This window comes from Lemur catta, chromosome 5, assembly GCF_020740605.2.
Source record: "Lemur catta isolate mLemCat1 chromosome 5, mLemCat1.pri, whole genome shotgun sequence".
In the NCBI taxonomy this organism is placed as follows: domain Eukaryota; kingdom Metazoa; phylum Chordata; class Mammalia; order Primates; family Lemuridae; genus Lemur; species Lemur catta.
The window spans coordinates 73,984,200-74,007,984 of NC_059132.1; the positions used below are offsets into that span (position 1 = coordinate 73,984,200).

Here is a 23,785-nt window from a genome sequence, read left to right on the forward strand (position 1 = left end):
TGTACAACTTTATGGCTCAGTTAAAGAGACAACACCCAGTTCCTAATAAACAGTACATGTCACATGTTAACTAGGTGGCCCAAGGTTAAATGTTCAGTCTCTACTAAGGCCTAGTGGTAGGCCATTTGAGAATCAACTATTGCACCCAAATCCTGGGGGTTTGCATTGAAATTCAACTAACGGGGCCGGCCAGAGGATCCAAAAAGCATCCCTATCTATAGCTGATACTTCAAGCACCATTTGATCTCCTGGAACCTATGGCTTGCATGGCAGCCCAGACCTCTTGCAGAGTCTTCTCTTGTTCTGGGTTCCACTCAAAAACTAGCAGCTTTTCAGGTAAATCAGAAAATGGGACATAGTAACACACCCAAATGAGGAATATGTTGCCTCTAAAATAGATAGAGGTCTCTTTTTGTGCCTCTTTTTGGTTGTAGGAGGGGCCAGAAACAACAACTTATTCTTTACCTTAGAAGAGGGATCTCGATATGTACCACAACATTGGACCCCCTAGAAATTTCACTGAGGTAGTCCCCGCATTTTCTGTTGGATGTATTTCCACCCTCTGACATGCAAATGTCTTACCAAAAAGTCTATAGTAGTCACTGTGTCTTGCTCACTAAGTGGAATCAGCATAATGTTATCAATGTAATGGAGCAGTGTGATTTCTTGTGGAAAGGAAAGGCTATCAAGATCTCTGCAAAGTAAATTATGACATATAGATAGAGAGTTCATATGCCCCTAAGATAGTGCAGTGAAGGCAAATTTCTGGCTTTGCCAACTGAAAGAAAACTCTTCTGATGGTCCTTATTGACAGTATGGAGAGATGAAAGCACTTGCCAAATCAATAGAGTACCAGGGAATGTGCTAATTTGCTCAAGCATTAAAATCACATCTGGTAGAGCAACTGCAATTGGAGTTACCATCTGGTTAAGCTTATAATAATCCACTGTCATTCTCCAAGATTCATCTCTCTACTGCACAGGTCAAATAGGCAAGTGGAATGGATATGCATTGGCAATAACCACCCATGCATCAAATCCATAATGGAGGAAAATCCTTCCAGAAAGAGAGTATTGGTTTTCGCTTACTATTTTCTTAGATAGAGGCAGTTCCAGTGGCTTTCACTCGGCCTTTCCCACCATAGTAGCCCTCACATCAGGTCAGGGAACCAATGTGTAAATACTGCCAGTTTCTGAGTATGTCTATTCCAATTATCCATTCCAGAATTTGGAAAATGACAGGATAGGTTCATGGACCCACTGTGAGACAGACCTGACTTAAAGATCTGTTGATGGACTGACCTCCTATTCTGACTAATGGACCACAGTGATGCTTTGGTTCTCTTGGAATCACTGTCAGTAAACATCCAGTGTCCAGTAATCCTCCAAAGATCTGATTATTTCCTTTTCCACACTGCACAATAACCCTGGTAAAAGGCCATAGGTCCCTTTGGGCAAGGGTGGCAAAAGATTAATAGTATAAATTTCTGCAGTATAACAGGGTCATTCCTCAAAGAGACTCAGCATTCTCTTCATTCAAGGAGTTTTAGGTCTATAAACTGGCTCAAGTTTGGAAACTGATTGAGGGGCTGTGACTGTTTTTGTGATTCAAGTTAGACTTTTGTTCATTTTACCTAGAACTTTTCTGTTTATACACATAAAATAAAAATTTAGTAGGTGTACTATCTACTTCTTCTCTAGGTACACCATGATCAACTGACCAACCTTACAGATCTGTTCCAGTCAGACCAACACCACAGTTCTAATTGCTGCTTTGACTCTGCTTTCTGTTACAGTAAGCATATTCCTCTTGCCTTTGGTGGCTGAGTGCCACCAATTGGTTCCTATTACCTCAGGATTCAATTACTCCCATTGCATTTATGTTTTAAAAATGAATGGCTGCAGTTCCCACCATCAGGTCTAGTCTACAGAGAAGAGCAGTCACAGAGCTCTTCAAGAAAGCTGGGATTCCCCTCACAAATTTCTCTCTCACAGTACAGTGAAAGGTACATCTTCAAGACCCTACCAGTGTGAGTGAGTATGTCTTATACAACAAACCCACCGTAACATTCCAATCTCCCTAAGCCTTTGAATCCCTTCTTCTACATTAAACCAAGGCAGGTCTGGCTTTTCTATTAATAACTTACTAACTGTGGGCCACCTTGAAGTCTATGTTTCAGTCAACCAACCATCCAAATGGCTAGATCCCTTTCAATCTGCCCAAGCTGAAGCATTAAATGAGTAAGCCCATATCAATAAATTCAACCTGATCCAAGTTTATGTTCCTTCATTATCCCATGCCTTTAATAACCATTCCCATAATATTCCCAGTGCTACAATAGTGACCAGCACATATGTAGTTGAATGATCAATAAATGTTGAATCAATGTATATTTCAAAAAGGAGAGCTGCAATAGGACACAAAAGACAGGGATAGCAGCATAAGAGAGAGGAAGGAAAGTCTAGATTGATGATAAAAGAAGCCTCCAAGATGAAAGCTTTCTATAGACCTAAAGGACAACCAGTCCGGATCAGAACAGGAAAATGGACAACTCCAGGTGCTACATCTCCAAGAAAAACAATTGAACGAACAGATATCCAGTGGGTTTGACCACTTTTTCCAGTGGGTTTTATGATTCTAGTGAAACATTTAAAGATGACTTTGTGTTGGGTGCATAGAAATATAAGTAAACAAAAAGGGAAGAAATTATTAGTTCCAGAAGAAACAATGAAAAAGACAGACCTGAAAGCAAGCAAGGGAACAGAAGGGAGGGAAGGGGAGAAAAGGGGATGAGAGAGTAAGGAAAAGAAAAAGAATGAAAGAGAATGCAATTGATGGCACATTTTGTAGTTCTGCCATAAATACTTAACACTATCATAATAATGTAAACGCTAAGTGTGGTTTTAACTAAATATTATGAGGTAACTATATTGGAAAGTAGGAGAGTGTAAGTGAAAAGGACAGGAGTATAAGTATTCAATGATCATCTCCCATAAAAGGTATTAGATAATGTCTAAAATTAAAAAATCAAGAAATCACAATTCAAGCATAACATTTAGAAATATAAATGTAGGCTGGGCATGGTGGCTAATGCTTGTAATCTCAGTACTTTGAGAGGCCCAGGTAGGACAATCACTTGAGGGCAACGTAGTGAGACCCCATCTCTAAAAAGAAATATTTTGTTTAATTAGTCAAGTGTGGTGGTGCACACCTGTAGTCCCAGCAGCTCAGGAGGCTGAGGTGGGAGGATCACTTGAGCTCAGAAAGTTGAGGCTGCAGTAAACCATAATCCCACCACTACACTTCAGCCCGGGCAACAAGGTGGGACCCTGTGTCTTTAAAAAAAAAAAGAAAAAGAAACGAAAAGGGAAAAGGAAAGGGAAAGGGAAAGAAAGGAAGAAAGGGAAGAAAAGTAAGGAAAGGAAGGAAGAAGGAAAGAAAGGAAAAAAGAAAGGAAAGAAGACAGACAGATAAATGAAGGTAATAGCAGAACCAACAACTAAAAATATTTGAAAGTGGCTGTTTCCAACAGTTACCTAGAGGGGAAAATGGAGCAGGGAAGTGTTGTTTTTCAGTTTCAGTATTATATGTGTTTTCTCTGATGAAAAATAAAATCTAAAGTAAAAATCACATGTTCCAATATATACAATAGCAAATAAATAGAAAATACAAATAATAATATACACATATTTTTCTAACTTGACAATAGTTTATTTATCCAAGATTATTCCAGTAAATCTCTAAATAATAGAACAAGTATTCAAGTTTCACAAATACAGGTATCAAAACTATGAAAATACAAGTGTATCATAAGCTAACTATTAATATATATTTTTGAAAGTCAGTATTCTAAACTACCAAATAAGATTAAATTTATTTCTATAGGTAGTAATGTTATCCTTTTTTATAAGTTTGATCTCAAGAGCCAACCAAAATTTATGGTAAAGAAATGAAGAATAATTCAACAAAAACCTCAATTCATGTCAAACTGTTTCATTTTCCTTATAAAAACATAAACAATTAAAGGCTTAGGTTCCTCAATGAAATATCCATATTAATTTCTTAAGATGTTGTAGTTATCTATGCCTTTGTAAAATCAAATTGGATGGATGTATTTCCAATTACCTAAACAGATAACAGAAACACTATTAGAAGTCCAGGGAGGAAGCCATGGAGGAAAGCTCACATGAGGAAAGGCATGTATTAATACAAACCTGAGAAGCACATTATATACAGGATTAAAGGTCAATACTAGGCAAAACTTGTTCATGGTCAAGATATAGTAATCTTAAGTGCTCAAAGTACACTATCAATAACTTTTCAACAGTGTTTGCACTTTGTGTCAGCACTCTCTCAACAGCATATCTAACACAAACCTGAGTAACTACATACCAGAAAAGAACATAGCATAATAGTCAAGAAAAGATTTTATTCTATTGTCTCTTTAAACAAATCATTCTATGAAATAATAAAACAGAATACTGCCCTTTGGAAAGTTTGGTTTCCATTATTTTTGTGAACATATATATCTAAAATGTACATTTAGTTTGTACAAATATTATGGCTCAGTTAGTAAATGAAATATATACACAGACAACTATTAAGTTTAAGAAAGAAAATAAAGAAAAATTCTACTAAAATCTCATTAGCAAATGGCTCAATCTTATAATTTCTATTTAACAAACACTTTTGAAGGTATACTATGTGCAAGGAATTGAATTTTAGAAAGTAACTATTCATGAGATTTACAGAATATATAATACAAATATTTTAAACTTCACAAAATTAAGATATCCATGCAATAATGTAATTACAATACGTATTTTTAAATTATTTGTAAATCATCAATCAAAAAAACCAATCCCCTTGCTGTTTATGTTTAGGCATATGAAATATTAATATATTTGCAAGTGCCTCTAAAAGTCTGTTTTTTTAATTTTTTCAGGTAAAACATATTCTCTAGACAACAGTGATCCTTCTAATAACTTCCAAACTGGTATCAATTTAGTCAAGATCTTTCACTAATCAATATGGAAAGCTTGATTTCGATAAAGGTGACAAAAGTTTCTCTAACCCTTTCAAGCTACAAGCTCTCAACAGATGATCATCATTAAGCCTATATCAGGGCTCCACATTCAGGAGCTATATAAATGTGTTCTATTAGTACATGGTCATTCTATTTGGCAACTCCAGTTCTCCAGACATATGGCAATTGCTGCCCTTTGAGCTCTGAACTCAAGTCTTTAGGGAATCTCAAAGCCTGTACTGAAATTACAATGAGTGTTCATTAGAGACTGCTGGAGGGGAAACATGAAAGACTTCCACTAAAACTATATAAAACAGCTAATTATTTTTAAAAATTTTTTAAACCATCTAATGTACTCAACAATAATAAAAAGTGTTTACCAAGTGAATTTTTTAAAAGCACTAGTTTCGGGACATGGGTGCAAACAGCTATCTTTATGCCTCCCATCTCCTACCTCAATAAACCTCACATCATTTTACAAGAATTATCAAGACTGTAATCCAGTGGAAGACAGTTAAAACATCTAATACTTATAAATTCTTTCTACAGACTACCATAAACAAATGAAGTCATTTTTAGAGACAAATTTTTGTTTTCTAATATTTAGTTTGAAATAATATGCAATTAACTCAAACCCAGCCAGACGTATGTGTTTCTTTTGAAATGTGTATTTTTTTTATTCAAGTCTGCTGCTATTTAATTTTTATTTCATTTTAAACTAATAGTCATAAAAAATTTTAAGCACAAAATGATATAAATTCTTAGTCAATATATAAAATGGCATTTATCAGATATTATGCAAAGTATAAAATATATGAAGATTCAGATATTTAAAATTTTAAAATATCAATAAGTTGATGTACAGCAGTTGAAAGAAATTTCATATATTTTCTTTGTCAGGATTTTGGAAAAAATAACAAGTAAAAATATTTTCTAATTAATAATTGTTGCCATTTTAACTTTTTGAATGTCTAGACCCTTTTTAACTTGAGAGAATAAAATCACTATTTAAGGTTCACAACAAAACAATACTATTGCAATATTTACTTCAGTAACAAATCTTTATAAAATGTTTATATAAAATTCATTAACTGCCTCAATCATTTCTTGAATCCACATATATGTTGGTTTCTGACAGCCTAATTCCAAAAAGCAATTACAACTTCAATCCATATGTAAAAAGACAACAGAAAGCAAGTACGTTAAACCAGTTTAAAAGAATAAAAATCTAAAGAAAACAGATTACGAATGATTTATATGAATGCCTAGTGCTGAAGTTAATTACAAGTAACCCAATAAAATAGTGGCTTTATTATTGTACAGCAAGTAATAGCTCTAGATGTAAAAACCAGAACTCTTTCTGCTGACTTTTGCATCCCCAATCCCACAGCACACAACATTAAGAATTAAACATGTGGTAAATAAGCCATATAGAAAACAGCAGTTTTTAACTAAAAGCAGAAAACTTCCCTGCTGTTTAACCATTTGGGGTCTTCCACTCTGAACAATGGCCACTGTAAACTGACACTATGTATTCACTGAATAAATTGTTAAGGTTAATATAAAATGAGATTTTAATTTCAGTGCTCAAAGTTTAACTTCAAATTAAACATAAACAGCTATAAAATAACATAACATTTGTTTTAGCAATCAGTAGAAGCAAATAAGGTGTCTTATATTTATGCTATGAAATGATGATATATTCAGAATTTAAATTTTCCAAACCTCATAGTCCGTCTACCTATAAAGCTTTGGTCTCTGTTTTTAAACATAAACTAAGATACATACATTTTATGTTACAGTAATTTCTTATAGCAGTCAAGAGTCACAACTTATAAATAATCAGAGCATGCATAATGACTTACCAGTGAAAAAGAATAAAACCTTTTATTCCAGAATGATTCAGTAACTCTTTTCAAATATTGATCAATGCTCCTAATGAGATACTAGCTGATACCAACTATAATACAAAAGTCCTAAGACATGTTATGGATAAATATCATGATTTAAGCCATTCTTTGACCTACAACATAACTGAAATAGTGATAGGATGAAATACTTGATGATTTGGTTTTGCTCCACAAATAAATCAGGACTGATGAAACAATCAACAGTGGATCTCTCTAGTATTTTATTCTATTTACTTTATTAGAAACACAAACAATATTAGCTTATTCTGCATCTTTTTACTGGGTCAAAAAACGTCACAAATTAGAATTTGTCTCCTCAACCATGGTGAAACACTGTAAATGTAGAGATCTCTACCTCCTGAAGTCCTTGACAGCACCCAACTCAATTTTCCATACCACAAACATTAAAATACTAGTTAAAGAAATCAAAATTTATCATTGTTAGTTGGAGCAGGGAGAAGTACTTCATTAAGAACACTCAAATCATTACTATTAATAGATATATTAGTTTCCTGTGGCTCCAGCAACAAAGTGTCACAAACTTTGTAGCTTAAAACACTAAAAATTGGATCTCTCACAATTCTGAAGGCCAGAAGTCTGAAATCAGTTTTCCTGAGCCAAATTAAGGTGTCAGTAGAGCATCTCTCCTGAGGCTCCAGGGGAGAAGCTCTTCCTTGCTTCTTCCAGCTACTGGTGGCTGTCAGCATTCCTTGGCTTCTGGCTGCATTGCTGTATGCTCCATTTTCACATTGCCTACTCCTCTGTTTGTCTGCCTCTAACCTGCCACTTACTTTCTAGTAATGATACATGTGATGATATTTAGGGTCCACCCAGATGATCCAGAATTATCTCTTCACCTCAAAATCCTTAACTTAATCAGATCTGCAAAGACTCTTTTTCCAAACAAGTTAACCAGGGATTTGTCATGGCTATCTTTTAGGGAACCATATTTCACTCTATCACACTGGAGAAACCAAATTAAAACAACAGAAACAGCAAGTCGAAAAGAAGTGAACTTTACTAACAAATTCAAACAAGTTTGAACACATTCAAAATATTCAAAAGAAATAAAAACTTTTTTTTAATTTAATATATTGTGGCAACAGCTGGAAAAATTTTTAAGCAAGTCAAGTCAGTTTATGCTCCAAGTATTGGTTCTAATAGTGATTGAGCTGTGACTGCTTTTGTTTCCAGTTTCAGAAATTCACCTTAATTTGCTAAGTATAAAGCCTATCAGGCTACAATAAACTGAAATTTGGCAGTTGAGATACTGGTGACAAGCTGATATCATGCAGAACAACTTACTGCCAAATGTCCAAATAAGTAGCGCAGCAGTACAGACTTGGTAAGGAGACTGGTTAAACAAAAAAAAAGGTTCTTAAAAATTTTCCCCCATTATTTTACTTTCTCACCACCACTAATTAACCTCCTTTTTTTTTTCTAACTTACAGTACTAACAAATAGAATCCTATTTTGACAAACTAGGCTAGTGTTTTACAAATGATAGTGTACCTCTTCAATGGATAGAAATACCAGACTATCCTGAAAGACCAAGCAACCTATAAGTTTTCTCAAATAAGTAATCTTTCCTCTGAAAAAGGAATGATAAGAAACCAAAATTAAATTTGGCCTCAATTTTGTAGTATCTGATATATTGTAACAAGAATAACCTAACAAGCCAGCATAGCCAACAAGACAATACGGATGTTTCAAGTAAATGCCTAATTACAATCTGAGCTTCTGAATAAAGAATTCTCAGAAATAAATATTACCATCAAAAAGAATGCTCTTGAGGTCTTGTCTTGATGAATTCCCTCAGTCTTTGCTTGTCTGAGAAGGTCTTTATTTCTCCTTTGTATATCAAACTTAGTTTTGCAGGGTACAAGATTGAGCACCTCTTGTATTATCCTGGATAGAGCCGGAGCCCATTTTACTAAGTGAAGTATCACAAGAATGGAAAAACAAGCACCACATGTACTCACTATCAAATTGGTATTAACTGATCAACACTTAAGTGCACATATAGTAATAACATTCATCAGGTGTCAGGCAGATGGGAGACCGAGGAAGGGATGGGTATAGTCACACCTAATAGGTGGGGGATGGACATGCTTGAAGCTCTGAGTCAGGTGGGGCAAAGGCAATATACGTAACCTAAACATTTGTACCCCCATAATATGCTGAAATAAAAAAAAAAAATTTTAAAAAAAGGAATGCCCTATGGATCCTATATTCAGGGCACTACTAAACATTTTCATGTACACTATCTGTAAAAGTATCTGTAAAAGCACAGTATTGAAGAGAAAGTGTCAGGACATTGTGAGAAACAGATTTAGGGTTAGGGAGTTTGGTGTTTTTGGTAAGCCACCTAGAAGACAGTGTGATATACATAATACATATGTCAAATTCAAAATTACTATTTTACAAAGCAGCATGAAAATAAGTACAAATGAAAATAAAACAGCTGTTAAGGACGCTGAAAATAAGGCAGAGAAGTTTGATTTTGACCAAACAGTAAACAAGTACAACAGGTATGCCTGGAAAGGAAGTATAAATATAAAGAGGCTCTGCTAGAAAGTAAATTTGTTAGTATGTACTGTAAGAGGTAAAATCAGGAAAAAGGAAAACCATCATTTCACTAATTCGGGAATAAGGTGGACGCGTCTAATTATTTTATTGTTTCCTCCAGCTTTATTAAGGTATAACTGACAAAGAGAAATTGCGTATATTCACATGTATTGTACAATGTGGTATTTGGCATATGTATACATTGTGAAATGAGTGGGGAATCAAGCTAATTAACATATCCATCATCTCATATAGTTAGCATTTTTTTTGTGGTGAGAACATTTAAGATCCACGCTCTCTACAGCTGGAATCTGATTCTTTACAGAGGGCTTTTTAAAATACTATGTCCTTTTATCCCTCCCCCATTCTTACAGGACTCAGGCTTACAAACATCATAATGAGCAACTGTTTATTACAATGATGTATTTGACTAGAAAAAAGGTTGATAATCAGTGAACTAGATTATCACAGAAGTACTTCTCAACTAGGTAACACAGGAGGTATGTTGAAAATAATGTAGTATAAACAAAAAAGTACTAAAGTTTACAAAAGAGACCGTTAAAAATCATTAGGGTAGTAATCCCTATAATGACAACAATGCTACTTATATTTGGGTGCGCTTTATGAGTTTCCCAGAAAAAGATGTCATCATAGGTGGCACAGAAAATGGTGGAATCACCTTTAGGAGCGATGGATTTTCAGATTTTGTTAAAACTGTTTATACACTTCTAGAAGTCCATATTATAAAATGGCAACTTGACTACAAATAGCTGCCTGACTAAAAAATGTACAATAGATGGAATATTTGTACAATTACTAATATAATAATTGTCCCCTCCTAAATTAAGCTATTATGTCCTAACTGTACATGTCAAGGTACTAAAGCACTAAATAACAATTTTATCTCAGAGCTAAGTCAAACGTGAAAACACTCTGAACAGCAAGATTTAAATCTGGAGTCTAAGAAGCGGAAATGGCTAATATTAATTCTGATTACTCTGACTAAAATCCATTAAATTATAATCTATTTATGAAAAAATATATAATATGGGAGTATAGCTGAAACTTCAAAAAGTTATCAGAGTGTTTGGAATTAAACAAAGGCAATCTCAAACTCTACATTTTTTTTTCAAACACCACTTTTAATCTAGCCTTTCTGTAATACCTTAACTTTAGTAGACTGATTTGAAGTAATAGAAAAAAAAAAGGGGGGTAAGCCAAAGTAAGTAATAATAGCTGAGAAACAGTAACCCTGACCTGTATTCTTAATTATATTAAAACCAAAAACTGTTATGCTCAGAATATTTCCATTTGTGTATTTCTCCCTTTTCCTAACTCTCTTCCTAATCCCAAATTTAAAAGACCAGTTGTAAAACAGTAGGGTGCCAAATTAAAACACACTTTATTTTTAGATGTCTCCATACTCATAGGCTGACTTCCTGTCAGGAAGAGTTCCATTTCACTGAATACCCCGATCAGCAGGGAACTTGCAGAATTAAGTACCAGTTGATATTACTTTGTTTTGCATTTACCACCCTTGAGAATAATGTTCAAAGATCTAGTTAAATAGTCAGCATGGTATCATCCTTCTGACTAGACTGCCAAGCCACAGGGTGTACTACCAGTTCCACAAAATTTACCTTAAAAGGTTGTGTTTTCTAAATCCTAGTGTGCTGGTGAATCAACAGGACGCCTGTATTTCAGATTAAATCTTACATCTCAAGTTAAATTATGCTTTTCTTTGGTTGTAACAGCACTTTAAATCAATATTATGAAAAAGTCTGCATCCAAATTCAAATAAAGATCAATTAATGTTCACTAAACCATCAACCTAAACATTTTATTTTTAAAAAGAAAAAAACAACACTTTGGTTTGTTTTTAATATGTTTTTGCTGTTTTTTAAAGGCTAATGTTTCTACCTTATAATACAAAGTTATCTATTATAAAATTGTGAATGAATTAAAAATATAAATATTTTTGCTATATAAACATAAAGTACAGTTATTAAGCTCATTTCAAATACTTTAGAATTGTTAAAGCAGCTAACGTTTTTCATGACCAATTTATACAGCTTGAATTTTCCAAGCTTCAATGGTCTATAGTTCCTTCTTAAAAGGTCAACTGATTCTATTGCACACAAAATTAAATTAACTCTGACTGTTTCAACAAAGAATATCTATTCTTTCAGCCTTTGTGTATTATAGGAATAAAGCATTCACTCTAAGGCAAAACTAGGTGATTGTACTGGAAGCCTATTTTTTTTATCCCAGTGTTAGACATTACCCTATTGATTCTCATCCCATCTGCAATCAAAAGGTCATAGGTACTAACAATAACAAAGTTCAGGGACAATCACTTTATATCTACTAATTTTCTATAAGTGCATTCTAAGGATGAGGTATAAACATACCAAGAAGAAATTGAAATTGAAATGTATTTAAACTAACCTTTTACAAACTTATTTAACACTGTATGTTTTTCTCACAGAACATCCATTATTATGACATGGTACGCACTCTGGAATTTGCTGTACTGGAAGAGTCAGATAGTGAGAACGGATCAAACAAGTATATGGTTACCACAATTTCAACCAAGGAAAGTTATAGACACTGGATCAAGTAGAGGAAATGCTTTAGGAACTTTAATATCTGTTAATTCTGATGAAATTATAAAAACATAGAAGCCAGAAAAAAAATTGGCTATCAGCCATAGGAGACGAAAATTATATACTCGACTCCTCCATCTACCCCTTCCTTCCCCTCCCCTCAGCTCCTATGCAAAAAAAAAAAAAGATATACTCGTGAACAAAAATAAAATTAGCATCAGATTAAATAGGGACTAACTAATAAAGAGCTTTCAGGGCTCCACCACAGTGCCACTCCCTGTTCCTGTGTTTTGTGTTTTTCTTAAAGTCCATATAAAATTCTATCTTGTATTATGATTATTTGTCTCTCTCACTATTTGTCTCTTCTATAGTTTAAGGAATAGATAGATTATAATTTCTTTAAAGAAAGGGGCTTGTCTTAAAAGTATATGATACATGCTTGCTAAATAAATGAATAAATAACACCACAGCAAATATAAAAAAGAGGCCTCGGTCAAGGCAGAGATATTCACCAAAATTCTGTGAAAAAGACAGCATTTGAACTGAGCCCAATTGACAGTAAAAATGGAAAATTCTAAAAGTATAGTTAATGGCCTCACCACACTACTATTAGAAAACTTCATACCATAGGATTTCTGTACCATAGACTTATTTCTATTTCCACTAAGCAATTTATAGTCAAAGTTCCTATTCTACAGTTGACAAAAAACAATCCTTTGTTTTACTGGCTTAATTATTTCTTTTAAAAAACTACACCATTTTCTTAATACTGAATAGTGAATTTTAGTGAAAAAGGTTGACGTGTACTCTAAACACAGCACACTATGAATATCTAAGCACCTCAGTTAAAAAAAGTTTCCATTTATATGAAGTGCTACAGTAAATAAAACTAATCCATAGTAACAGAAATCAAATCAGTGGCAATGTGAGGTGATAGAGATGGGGACTGATTCCAAAGGGGCACAGGAAACTTTATGGATTAAGATGATCGTTACATGGTGGCATATATGTCAAAATTCATTGAAGTATACACTTAAAATGTGTGTATATTTATTATATATAACTTATCCTCAATAAAGTTGATTTTTTAAAAACAGGTGAGTCTGATTAAGTCAAAAAATGAAAAAAATAAAAGCCTTCTTTATAAATGAACATAATTACAGTCTTTGGTAATAATAACATAGCTGTTTCAATGAAAACAAAGACGTAATATAAGAACTAATTAACGTCAAAAAGTATGGGAGTATTTCATAATGAAAAAGACCAAAGGCAAAAATCCAAAATATGGTGATTTATGATCAATGGTACCATTCATTTATTACTCATACAAGTATATAAACATTTGGTTGAATAGTACTATAATAGGTGTTGGAGATATAATAGAAACAAAAACACAATGTTTGCCTTCAAGAAACTTACAGTCTAAATAGGAGACAAAGATAAATCCTAGGAAATTTAAATATAGAATGAAATAACTATAATATAGTCAGTGAGTGCTCTAAATGGTACCTCATTTAGGGATACAGTTGTGGGAAAGAAAGGAGTCAAGGACAACTTTCCAGAAGAAATTGTACTTTATCAAGGAGCTAAATGATTTATTTTTCCCATAAATATTCATTGAACAGCCATTATGGTACCAGGGACTGTGCTAGATAATGGGTATACTTTCATGGGCAAAACAGAAGTAACTGTTACCTTCATAGAGTCTAGAACACAAAGAGGGAGACTAACAACAAACAAGTATACAAGTTAGCATATGTGTACTTAAAATTGTTGTTAAATTCTACAGTGAGCGCTAAAATAAAAACAAACAAAAAAGATACCAACCATAGATAAGAAAGGGATAATTAAGCTGCGATCTGATTGATAAGAAGCCGCCAACAATTAGTCACTAAATTCGAAAGAGGGGTATTTGAGAAAAAGAAAAAGCATGTGCCAAGACACAGGAATAAGATGGCACATTTGGGTAACTTTAAATATTCAGCAGGGCTTGAGAACAGATATAAAATTAAAATCTAAGTGGTAAGAAATGAAGTTCAAGCAATAAGAGAGGCCCAACTGTGAAAGACACCTTTGTGCCATGGTATAAAGCTGGCTTGCTTTATTTATTTTTTTTTTCTGCGGGGTGAAAGGGAGGTTTATTTTGATAATAATCTACTCATACTCAAAATACATATCTATAAACCATTACAACTATGAAAAGTTTATGAATTAAAACATCAAGAGCAATAACATTAATGTCATATATTCAGAAGGATAAACTCAAAATGAAGAAGAAACCTAGGAATAGAGAAAAGATATCACAAAAGAGTAAAGAAAAAAGAAATCTTTTACTATAAATATTCAAAAACATTCAAACACTGACATAAAAGAATCTTAAGAACAGTGCTATCTGATTCATATTGTGACTATTATAATTTTTAAGTTAATAATTCAGAGGTATAGAGAAAGAATCACTTGAGTCAAAAAGAACCAAACCTTTTATCATTATCTTCACATAAAGGAACTATTTCCAAAAACAGCAACAATCTATATACTCTGATGAAAATTTTTTTAACCAAAAATCAGATTAACATATTATTTGAAATTAACTTTTGTTGCTAATTAATTACTCAGACAGGATGCCAGGCCAGACTACATGGTGCTTCTAGTTTTTCTATATACTGTATGCATTTCTGATAAATGGAGAAAGAATAGATGACCTGGCAGAAGACTCAGACAATAATATGTGATTTACAGGACATGAATGCAGCTACCACAAGATTTATCTGACAGCCTTCTCCGATAGTGGACTGTTGAGTATCCGATGGAATGATTTCTAGTCTAGAAAGTCTACTACTGAGTAGCCATACACATTATTTATTTATTAGATGTTTTGGGTTGAAACCATTTTTAAATGATGCACTTCACAATGCACAGTCATAAATTTAGCTTTAAGCCCAAGAAGGGAGGTAGTGTTATTGGAATGTATGTCAGACTGAATTAGGATGAGCAACGCAACGCTTTTATAAAGTGGCCTTGAATGCAATGTCAATTCTTTCAAAAAATGATATTAATGTCAAATGAGCAAGATACAAGCACTTTATACAATGCTAGAATATTACTTGAAACATTTATTTAACACTTCTTTAAATTCATATAGATTTCAAACAAGTTTATACATACACGCAACAAATTTTCATGTTTGTGAAAAACAATCTGAAATATAGTTGAAAACTTGTTCAATTTTTTTTTGTGTGCATCAGAAAACATACAGTTTCATGAAGAATGTATGAAGTCTTATTTTAAGAAGTAAAGAGGATTTAAAACAGTCTTTGGAGTTCAAGTAGTTCTTGAATTATTTTACATGGGATTCAATATATGACTAAATCTAATTCGATAAACCTTAAATACATATTGATTTTACTCAAAAATATAATGCTGAGTATTGTAAGAGAGCTTTCCAACTCTAACATTTTACATAAACAATTTTAAAATTTAAATAGGATGAAATATGAAATGGTACCTAATTAACTTTTAATGAGTGAGTGGACTTTAGAAAGTATTATATAATCCTAGTTGAAGCTACAAAGACATATATAGTAATCTGTTTGGTCTTATTGGCAACCAACCAAATGTGATCATTTCCTCATTTCTTAAATTTAGGTTCTAAATTCTCTTTTGTAATAAAATGCTTATACACTGTGTTAAAAAGAATGTAAAAAGAAAATAAGTTTTGAATGGATTTAAGACAAATAATCAGAACATGGCCGATTGTCATGAAATTAACATCAACTAATTTGTAAAGTTCTAAATCAAATTTGCAGATGTTAAGTTCATAAGCATATCCCATTATTTATGTGATTAAAAAAGGAGTTTTGACCTGATCTTTCGATCTTTGGCACTCAATCCTCTCCATCTCCTCTTAAAAAATTAATTAAAATTTTAGAAACATGGTAGCTTTTTGCTTCCTACCCTATCTCAGACTAAAAAAAATTATCAATCAAACTCAAGCCATCCCCACCCAGTATCTGCAAAATGTCGACTTGAAATTCAATTTTATATCTCTTAGGCTTTCATGTAGAAAAAGACAGTTCACTTCTAACAAAATAAATCACTTTTGTGATTGCCAAGTTGACCTCTTTGAATTAGGAAAATTCAAAGTGAAAAATGTAATTATCACCCCGGAACAATCTGTATACATCTGGAGCTAATTCTGGCTTCATTTTTCACATCATTTTTCACACTGTGCTACGTCTTGTAGAAATGCCACAGAACTTTTGAAGAACTCATAAAAAATGTTATGGACTTCAAATACTCAATAATGTATTTTATTCAAACAAAAAACTTGAGAATTTCTGACTTTTAAAACTTACTCTACTAAGTAATCTTCATATCCCATTTGATTGGATTAGTATTAAACAGCACTGTGACATACATGACAAATAGGTGTATTAAAACACGTCATTCTTTATTCTTTGCAGCTTCTAACATCCAGATATGTACTATATAATATCTGAAGTAGCTTTTGTGTACCAAAAATAGTGAATTCTTCTAACTGGAAAGTGAAACTTCATTACCAAAATTCACCAATGAAACAAATATATCACTATATATAATAAATTCATATTCTTGTGAAGAAACATCTAAAACTGTAAGTGAATGCTTCTTAAAAATAAAGGTAATTTCATGTAGGTATAAGAATGATATAAGGCAATTTCCATCTAAGAAAGATTCAATTATTTCAAATCAGATGACTTAATGAGAAATTTTATCTAGTCAGTTTTTGAAGAAATGAAGTTTTCTAAAGGAGATGATTATATTATAAAAACATGGTACTCACTAAATCTAAGAATAAGCCCAATAAGAAACATAATTACTCCTCACAAGTTCATTATAAAAATACATTAGGTGCAATGTACCTAATTGCTCTTATTGCACTTTATTGACAATGCATAGTATTGATTTTTCACACCTTCTATGATTCTTTAATTTGTATTCATGAAATGTCCATCAGCACAATCTAAATAAATTTGGCAATATAGGCACTAAAACAAATAAATCGATGCAAAGAAACATTAATTTTGCATTATCCTTATTCGTTAGGCAAGTAAACCATGAGAGTTGTAAATGAAGGTCAAAGGTTTTGAAACGGGTCAAAACCCTTGACCTCTAAACCAATACCTTTCCTATTAAAAAAGGCTATTTTAAAGTTTTAAGTGGGGGAATTTACTACCAGCAAGATATCACTTTTAAAAGACTACAAAGAAAATTTTCGATAAAAGCATTCATCTGTTTAATTGCAAAACAGAAAAACAAAACATCACAGGATATGTGATTTCTATATAAGTTTTTAAAAAATCATTAAAGTTTAACAGATGAGGTACAAGGTTTCTGAACACCTAAAGTAATTTTGCTTTTAGGAATTTATTTTCTACACCTTATTATGATTGCTGCCACATTTTTGTTGATGTTTTCCCAAATCTACTGTGTACGTCAAAAATAATTAGCAATGACAAGGACTCAAAATTATTTATCACTCATTTTATAACCTCTGCACAAAAGGGAAGTAGACCCATGATTCCCAGTGGAGTCAGCATGGCACTCCACAAGGTATAGAAATAAATCTGTTTCTATAACCTTAATATACACAGCAAAGAAATTTAGTCATCTTAAGATCATTTGATCTGGACATTTTTAATGTAACTCTAAAAACCTTTGCTTTCTCATTTATCTACCAACTTTTTCTCAGTGCTTGCTTCAAAATCATCCGCAAGCATCAAAGATAAGAAGCAACCCTTTTGCAATACGATTACTTTATAATAGCAAACTCAATTTATTATAGCAAAAATTTCAGTAATGCAAATATAACTTCCTTGTCAAAACAAATTCATGTGAGAATTTACTTTTAATTCAACATTTATTCTGTCACTCACCTGAGAACACAGTAGCATAACCAATTCCACAACTGAATTACTAGACTTCATGCAAACCAGACCTATTTAAAAAAGAGTAAAAAATAAAAAAACAAATATGAGGGATTTATTTATTATAAAATTTAATCCAAATTGGTTTTTAAAATAAAACATTAACATCTTGCTAGGAACCAAACTGGCATATATTTGATCAGACAATTAAACGAGGTATTCTATGGTTACTTTAAACCTGGCATCAAAATCACTACCATTTTTCGTAAACAATTCCACTTCAGCTTTCAAAATATTAAAACATGTATTACAACTTCATATATAATGACATTTCATAATAGTCATAGAAATGTGCACAACATATGCCATATTGATCAATATCATCTACATTTTGTTTTGGAGAGAGTTGATCATTATACATGCAGAGAAGGGAAATGGCTCCCTGACCTTTGCTTTCTCCACCACACTCTCTCCGTTCAACCCTCTAGCTATCAATCAAGTTTCCATTTTGTTTCATGGCAGCAGACATCCCAAACACTCTTATTAGTACCTTGACCTCTGACCTCACACTAAACCTTAACAGAAATGCAAGTCGTTGTCTGTTATATACTCTTGATTTCTTATAAATTAATTTGTTTACATTTTCTCTTCTATGTTTCATTTTGGTTCACCAAAAATAACCTTAGGAAGGAACTTTTATATAGTTATTACCTATCTAAAGAATTCTTTAGTTTTAATTACCAATAAAATCTAAAATAGTTCCTTCAAAGACTATTTTATAAATAGTATCTTAAAAAAGCAATACCAATAATTAAAAGGACTAAATTAAATTACATTACTAATAATCACAAAATTACATTTTTATTGCATATTTTTCTAGGCAAACACAAGCTTAGGTTACAGAATGTAATATCTAAAATAATAGCTGGTGGTCTTTAAACACCCTACAATATTACCCTCTTTTTTCCTTCCCATTAAAGCTCTTCCAGATATCCAGTCTCTTCTTTCTTCTATTCTCTTGCTCTTTCTTTCTCTTTCCCTTGTTTTAATAACAAGGCCTCAACTATAATGACAGCATATGTTTGCATTTTGCAGCTTTACAAATAGCATTCAAGTTAAATTGGGGGGGTCACCCCCTTTACTTTTTAAAAAAAGTTAGAACCATTTTTCTCAATGTCTGAAAAAATACATAACAGAAATGATGGCAAAAGTGTTAGCACTGGCATGAAAATCAGCTACACAAATGTTTATATGTTGAATTAGGCAATCAGGTCATTAAATAAAATGTGGTTTCTATAGCACTAAGTTGTACATAGCTCCTCAGATTAATACTGCCAAGGCCAAAAAAAGGGTAGGGCAATACTCTATCTCTTATTGTTGGTGCAGCCCTCTGCTGGTCTGAAACCTCGATACTTTTCATAAAATATAACCCAGGTAAAAGAAGTTCAGTTCTACTCCAACTTCAAAACCCATTACTTCTAAGAAGTAAATTCAGATCTTTCTCTAATTAGGTCATTAATCCTTATTGTTCTATTCCAGAGGAACCAGAATTCCTGACATTGGGCCCTGATTTGAGCCCTTTTATGCCTGCTCAGTGAATAATACTGATAAAAAGGACCTTGGGTTATCCAAAATTAGGAAGATTTATAGATGCTCATTCATCCTTTTTACCACGCATATCATAGGATGCACACAAACGTAACTTTGTGTGTAAAGCAACAGGAGATAACCCCATTAAGGGACTTGGCATCAAACCGCATAACTTAAGTCACTTCTATTTTTGACCTAAATTTTTGCCTTTGGGTGATACTCATTGCATGTATGAAAAGCAAGAAATGAAAAATGAACCACTAAATCTGTCTTCAGATTTAAAATCAGATTCTAAGAACTATCCAAAGGAAGGCCCTGAAACCTTAGGGTCAAGTTCTAAGTTGCTACAAGGAGTATCAATTTTCATTTTATACACAGAAATACAGACACTCCCCTACCCCCCTGTTATTGCCTCGCTCATAAGAGAAGGTACTGCAGGCTCAGAAATCTGAATGGACTCATAATCTGACCTCTCTCAAAGTCTCTCAGAATAATAGTTGGGTTTGGTTTGCTTGATTTTATTTTTTTTTTGGTTGGTTTTTCAAAGACAGGGAATTTTAGTCTCTTGAAAAGAACAAACTCAGGATGCCAAGGTAAGAGTTTTATAACTGTACTAATTTGTAATTTCATGACCAAAGACCAGGGCAATTTCTTCAGTGGAAACTCACCCAGATATATGATTTCAGTCATAGAATCATGACTTACCAGATATTAAGCTAGTGCCATCTAAACCCATTGATCTATCTAAATCCTCAAGGATATCATGAATAAAAAGCCATGATCATTTACCATCTAGAATATAAGAACCTTTTATATATATATTTTTAAATCATCTTAAAATTTTATTTAAAAAATGGGATGGTGATAAACATTATTAGAAATTTTAATAATTTAGGTATAATAAATTCAAGTTCTTGTTCCATATTTTCCTGGTTTTGAAAGTATAAGCCGAATGAACAATGTCTTTTGGGTGTAACTAAATACTCATCATGAAACCAGGATATATCCATCTTGTAAATACTAATTCCAAATTTCAAGCACACATTTAATAGGTTCTAGCTTATCACTAATTCTGGTTTTTCTTCTTGAACTTATATCCTCAAATCCACTTTGGGAAAGTTAGATGACTAAGTTTTGTTGAAGAGAGGATAGACATCTTCTTTATTCCAGACTTCCAAAATATATTTTTGTTTAAGATTTACAAACATCATTTAGAATAAAAACTCTACCCCACTGAATTTTTATTTATACTTGAACTTTTCCTTCCAATCACCATTGTACTCACACCTATCTTTACCATTTATCCACTTAGAAACTGTACCAACTAAATTGTGGTACATAATCATCACAAAAGAACACTGTCACATGTATTTTAGAAAAATGTGATGATCTAGGTTCTTGCCACAAATTATCACATAAATTTTGCACAGTGAAGTCCTTCCTGCTAGAATGATATGCTCATATACTGTATATGTGTAGTGTGGCTCTTTGGAGGGTCACAAACCACTGTAATATCTAAGATATTTTTCGCTATGCCAAATACAACATTTTGGCCCCATTTAAAATCCAAGTTTATATCTTCTTAAAATACAATATAATACATTGGGCAAACCAGTAACAAAACTTAGGGTAATATATAAGAGTAATGATTTCTTTTCCCACTGCACCATCATTCTAGGGCAATTGCAGCACTCTTGTTTTCTTATTGTTTTACTCCGCAGCATGGTAAAGAATAACTGATATATAATGATGAAATACCAAAGTGTTTCAGGATATAGGAAAAAAAAGATCATTAAGATTCATAACGAATTTTAATTTATAACAAGGATTCAGTGAATTCACATATAGTAATTTTAAGATAGAATTTAAAAATTTTAAGCTAATATTCTCTTTGTTCTTTGAAAGATCTCTTTTTAAAAAAATAAAAATAATAAAGGCTGGGCACAGTGGCTCACACCTATAATACTAGCACTTTGGGAGGCCAAGGTGGGAAGACTATTTGAGTTCAGGAGTTCAGGACCAGCATTAACAAGAGCTAGACTCGGTCTCTACAAAAAAATAGAAAAATTAGACAGGCAGGGTGGCATGCACCTATAGTCCCAGCTTCTTGGGAGGCTGAAGCAGGAGGATTGCTTGAGCCCAGGAGTTTGAGGCTGCAGTGAGCTATGATGACATCACTGCACTCTAGCCCAGCAACAGAGGGAGATCCTGTCACACACACATAAAAATAAACAAAATAAAATAAAATAAAAGTAATAAAATATCGATCCTTACAAAGGGTTATAACTACCTGAAAAAGAGGGTTAACATCACTAAAATTGTGATAATCAGACAATATGCCAACTCCAGGTATGATGTAATATGAAATATTACATCTAATTAAACTTTTAGATCTAACTTCAAGTCCTCAGAAAATATATAGGATAGAGGAACTATTAAATGACATCACAAAAGAGCAATAGCTTCAGAGTTCCAAAATATGTAACATTCTACAGAATAACCAACCAGATTTCTTCAATAAAACAGTAGCATGGAAACAGAGGAAGAATGGAGGAAACTATTTTAGATTAATAAGGACTTATCAGAGGCTTAAGAGACCTAATCACATGTAATAAGTGAATTTTGTTTGCATCTTAATTGGAAGAAACTCAACTATATAAAGATGTTTTATAAAGACAAATATAGGCTGGATATTAGGTGATATTAAAAAACTACTGTTAATATCATTAGATGTAACAATGCCATTGTGATTACATAAGAAAATTTCTTTGTGTGTGTTATTAAGTACTCAGGGGTTAAATGACATGGTATCTCAGATTGTTTAAAATACAAAAGCAAACAAAGGGAGGTAGAAGTAGCAAATGATTATGGAAAAATGAAGACGTGTTTGGATAGCTCGTAATAAGTTCATGGATACTGTACTTCCTAATTTTGTGAATATTTAAAATTTTCATAAAAATATTTTACAATATTTTTTAAAACTCATTAGAACTTTTAAAAAATTAATAAGCATTCCAATGCCTGATGACACACCTAGTCACTAGCAAGAACAGAATTAAAACCAAGGTCTCCCGCCTTTTATATCAATGCTTTTTGTATAGTATTATGCTGCTTATACAGTAGTATATCCTCTCAAAACCTTTCTGTTTTATGCTGCATAAAACCACGACCCCAAATATCCCTCACAACTTGAAAAACATATATAAATTTCATAAGAACTCAGGTTTGTATGCTATTTTTATAAACACGATCCAATGAGTAGGCTCAAGTTTATAAATGAGCAACACTTACATCTTCTTCTTACCATTTTATCAGAATTTACCAGTAAAAAATTGATTCCAAATTAAATTTTGTTCAAGGATCTAGAATTATCAATTTCTAATACTTCTGCATATCTAGTATTATCCTATGTTGCTATATCTACCATAAAATCCAAAGACCAACTAATAAGCATCAATGTCTTGCTATACTGAAAGTCTATAAATCATAAATACATTTTGCTCACTTTTTTTATGGCTATTAAATCATAAATTGTCACATCACTTGAAAAAATGTTTGATATGTGAAACATAAATTAATAAAAAGCCCTATAATATAGACTCTTAGATTTTTTTAAATCAATTCTTTTTTGTTAATTAAAAAAAACTTTTTTTTAGAAATGGGGTCTCACCCTGTTGCCCAGGCTGTGGTGCAGTGGCATGATCATAACTCACTGCAGCCTCGAACTCCTGGGATCAAATAATCCTTCAGCCTCAGCCTTCTGAGTAACTGGGACTACGGGTGTGCAAAACCATACCTAGCTAATTTTGAAAAATTTTTGTAGAGACAGTGACTCACTACATTGCCCAGCCTGGTCTGAAACTCCTGGCCTCAAGTAATCCTCCCCCCTCAGCCTCTGAGTAACTAGGATTACATGCTTAAGCCACTGTGCCCAGCTCCTAATTCAATTCTTTTCAAATTGTATTACTTCATAAATAAAAGTCCTTCATTACCTCACGGACTATTTAGTCCAATGGTCCCCAAACTTTTTGGCACCAGGGCTGGTTTCACAGAAGACAATTTTTCCAAGGATAGGGTGGGGGAGTGGGGGATGGTTCTTTGGGATGATTCAAGCACATTATATTTATTGTGTCATCAAACCTCTCTGCTAATGATAATCTGTATTTGCAGCCATTCCCC

General features: G+C 32.8%; 1 protein-coding gene across 1 annotated transcript in view; it reads right to left on the reverse strand.

The window, feature by feature from the left end:
- LRBA (LPS responsive beige-like anchor protein) overlaps positions 1-23,785 on the reverse strand; it is a 613,453-nt gene that overhangs the window by 417,332 nt on the left and 172,336 nt on the right. The window contains exon 34 of the mRNA XM_045552108.1: positions 18,026-18,087. Within this exon, the coding sequence (XP_045408064.1) occupies positions 18,026-18,087 (62 nt within the window). The remainder of the gene's footprint in view (positions 1-18,025; positions 18,088-23,785) is intronic.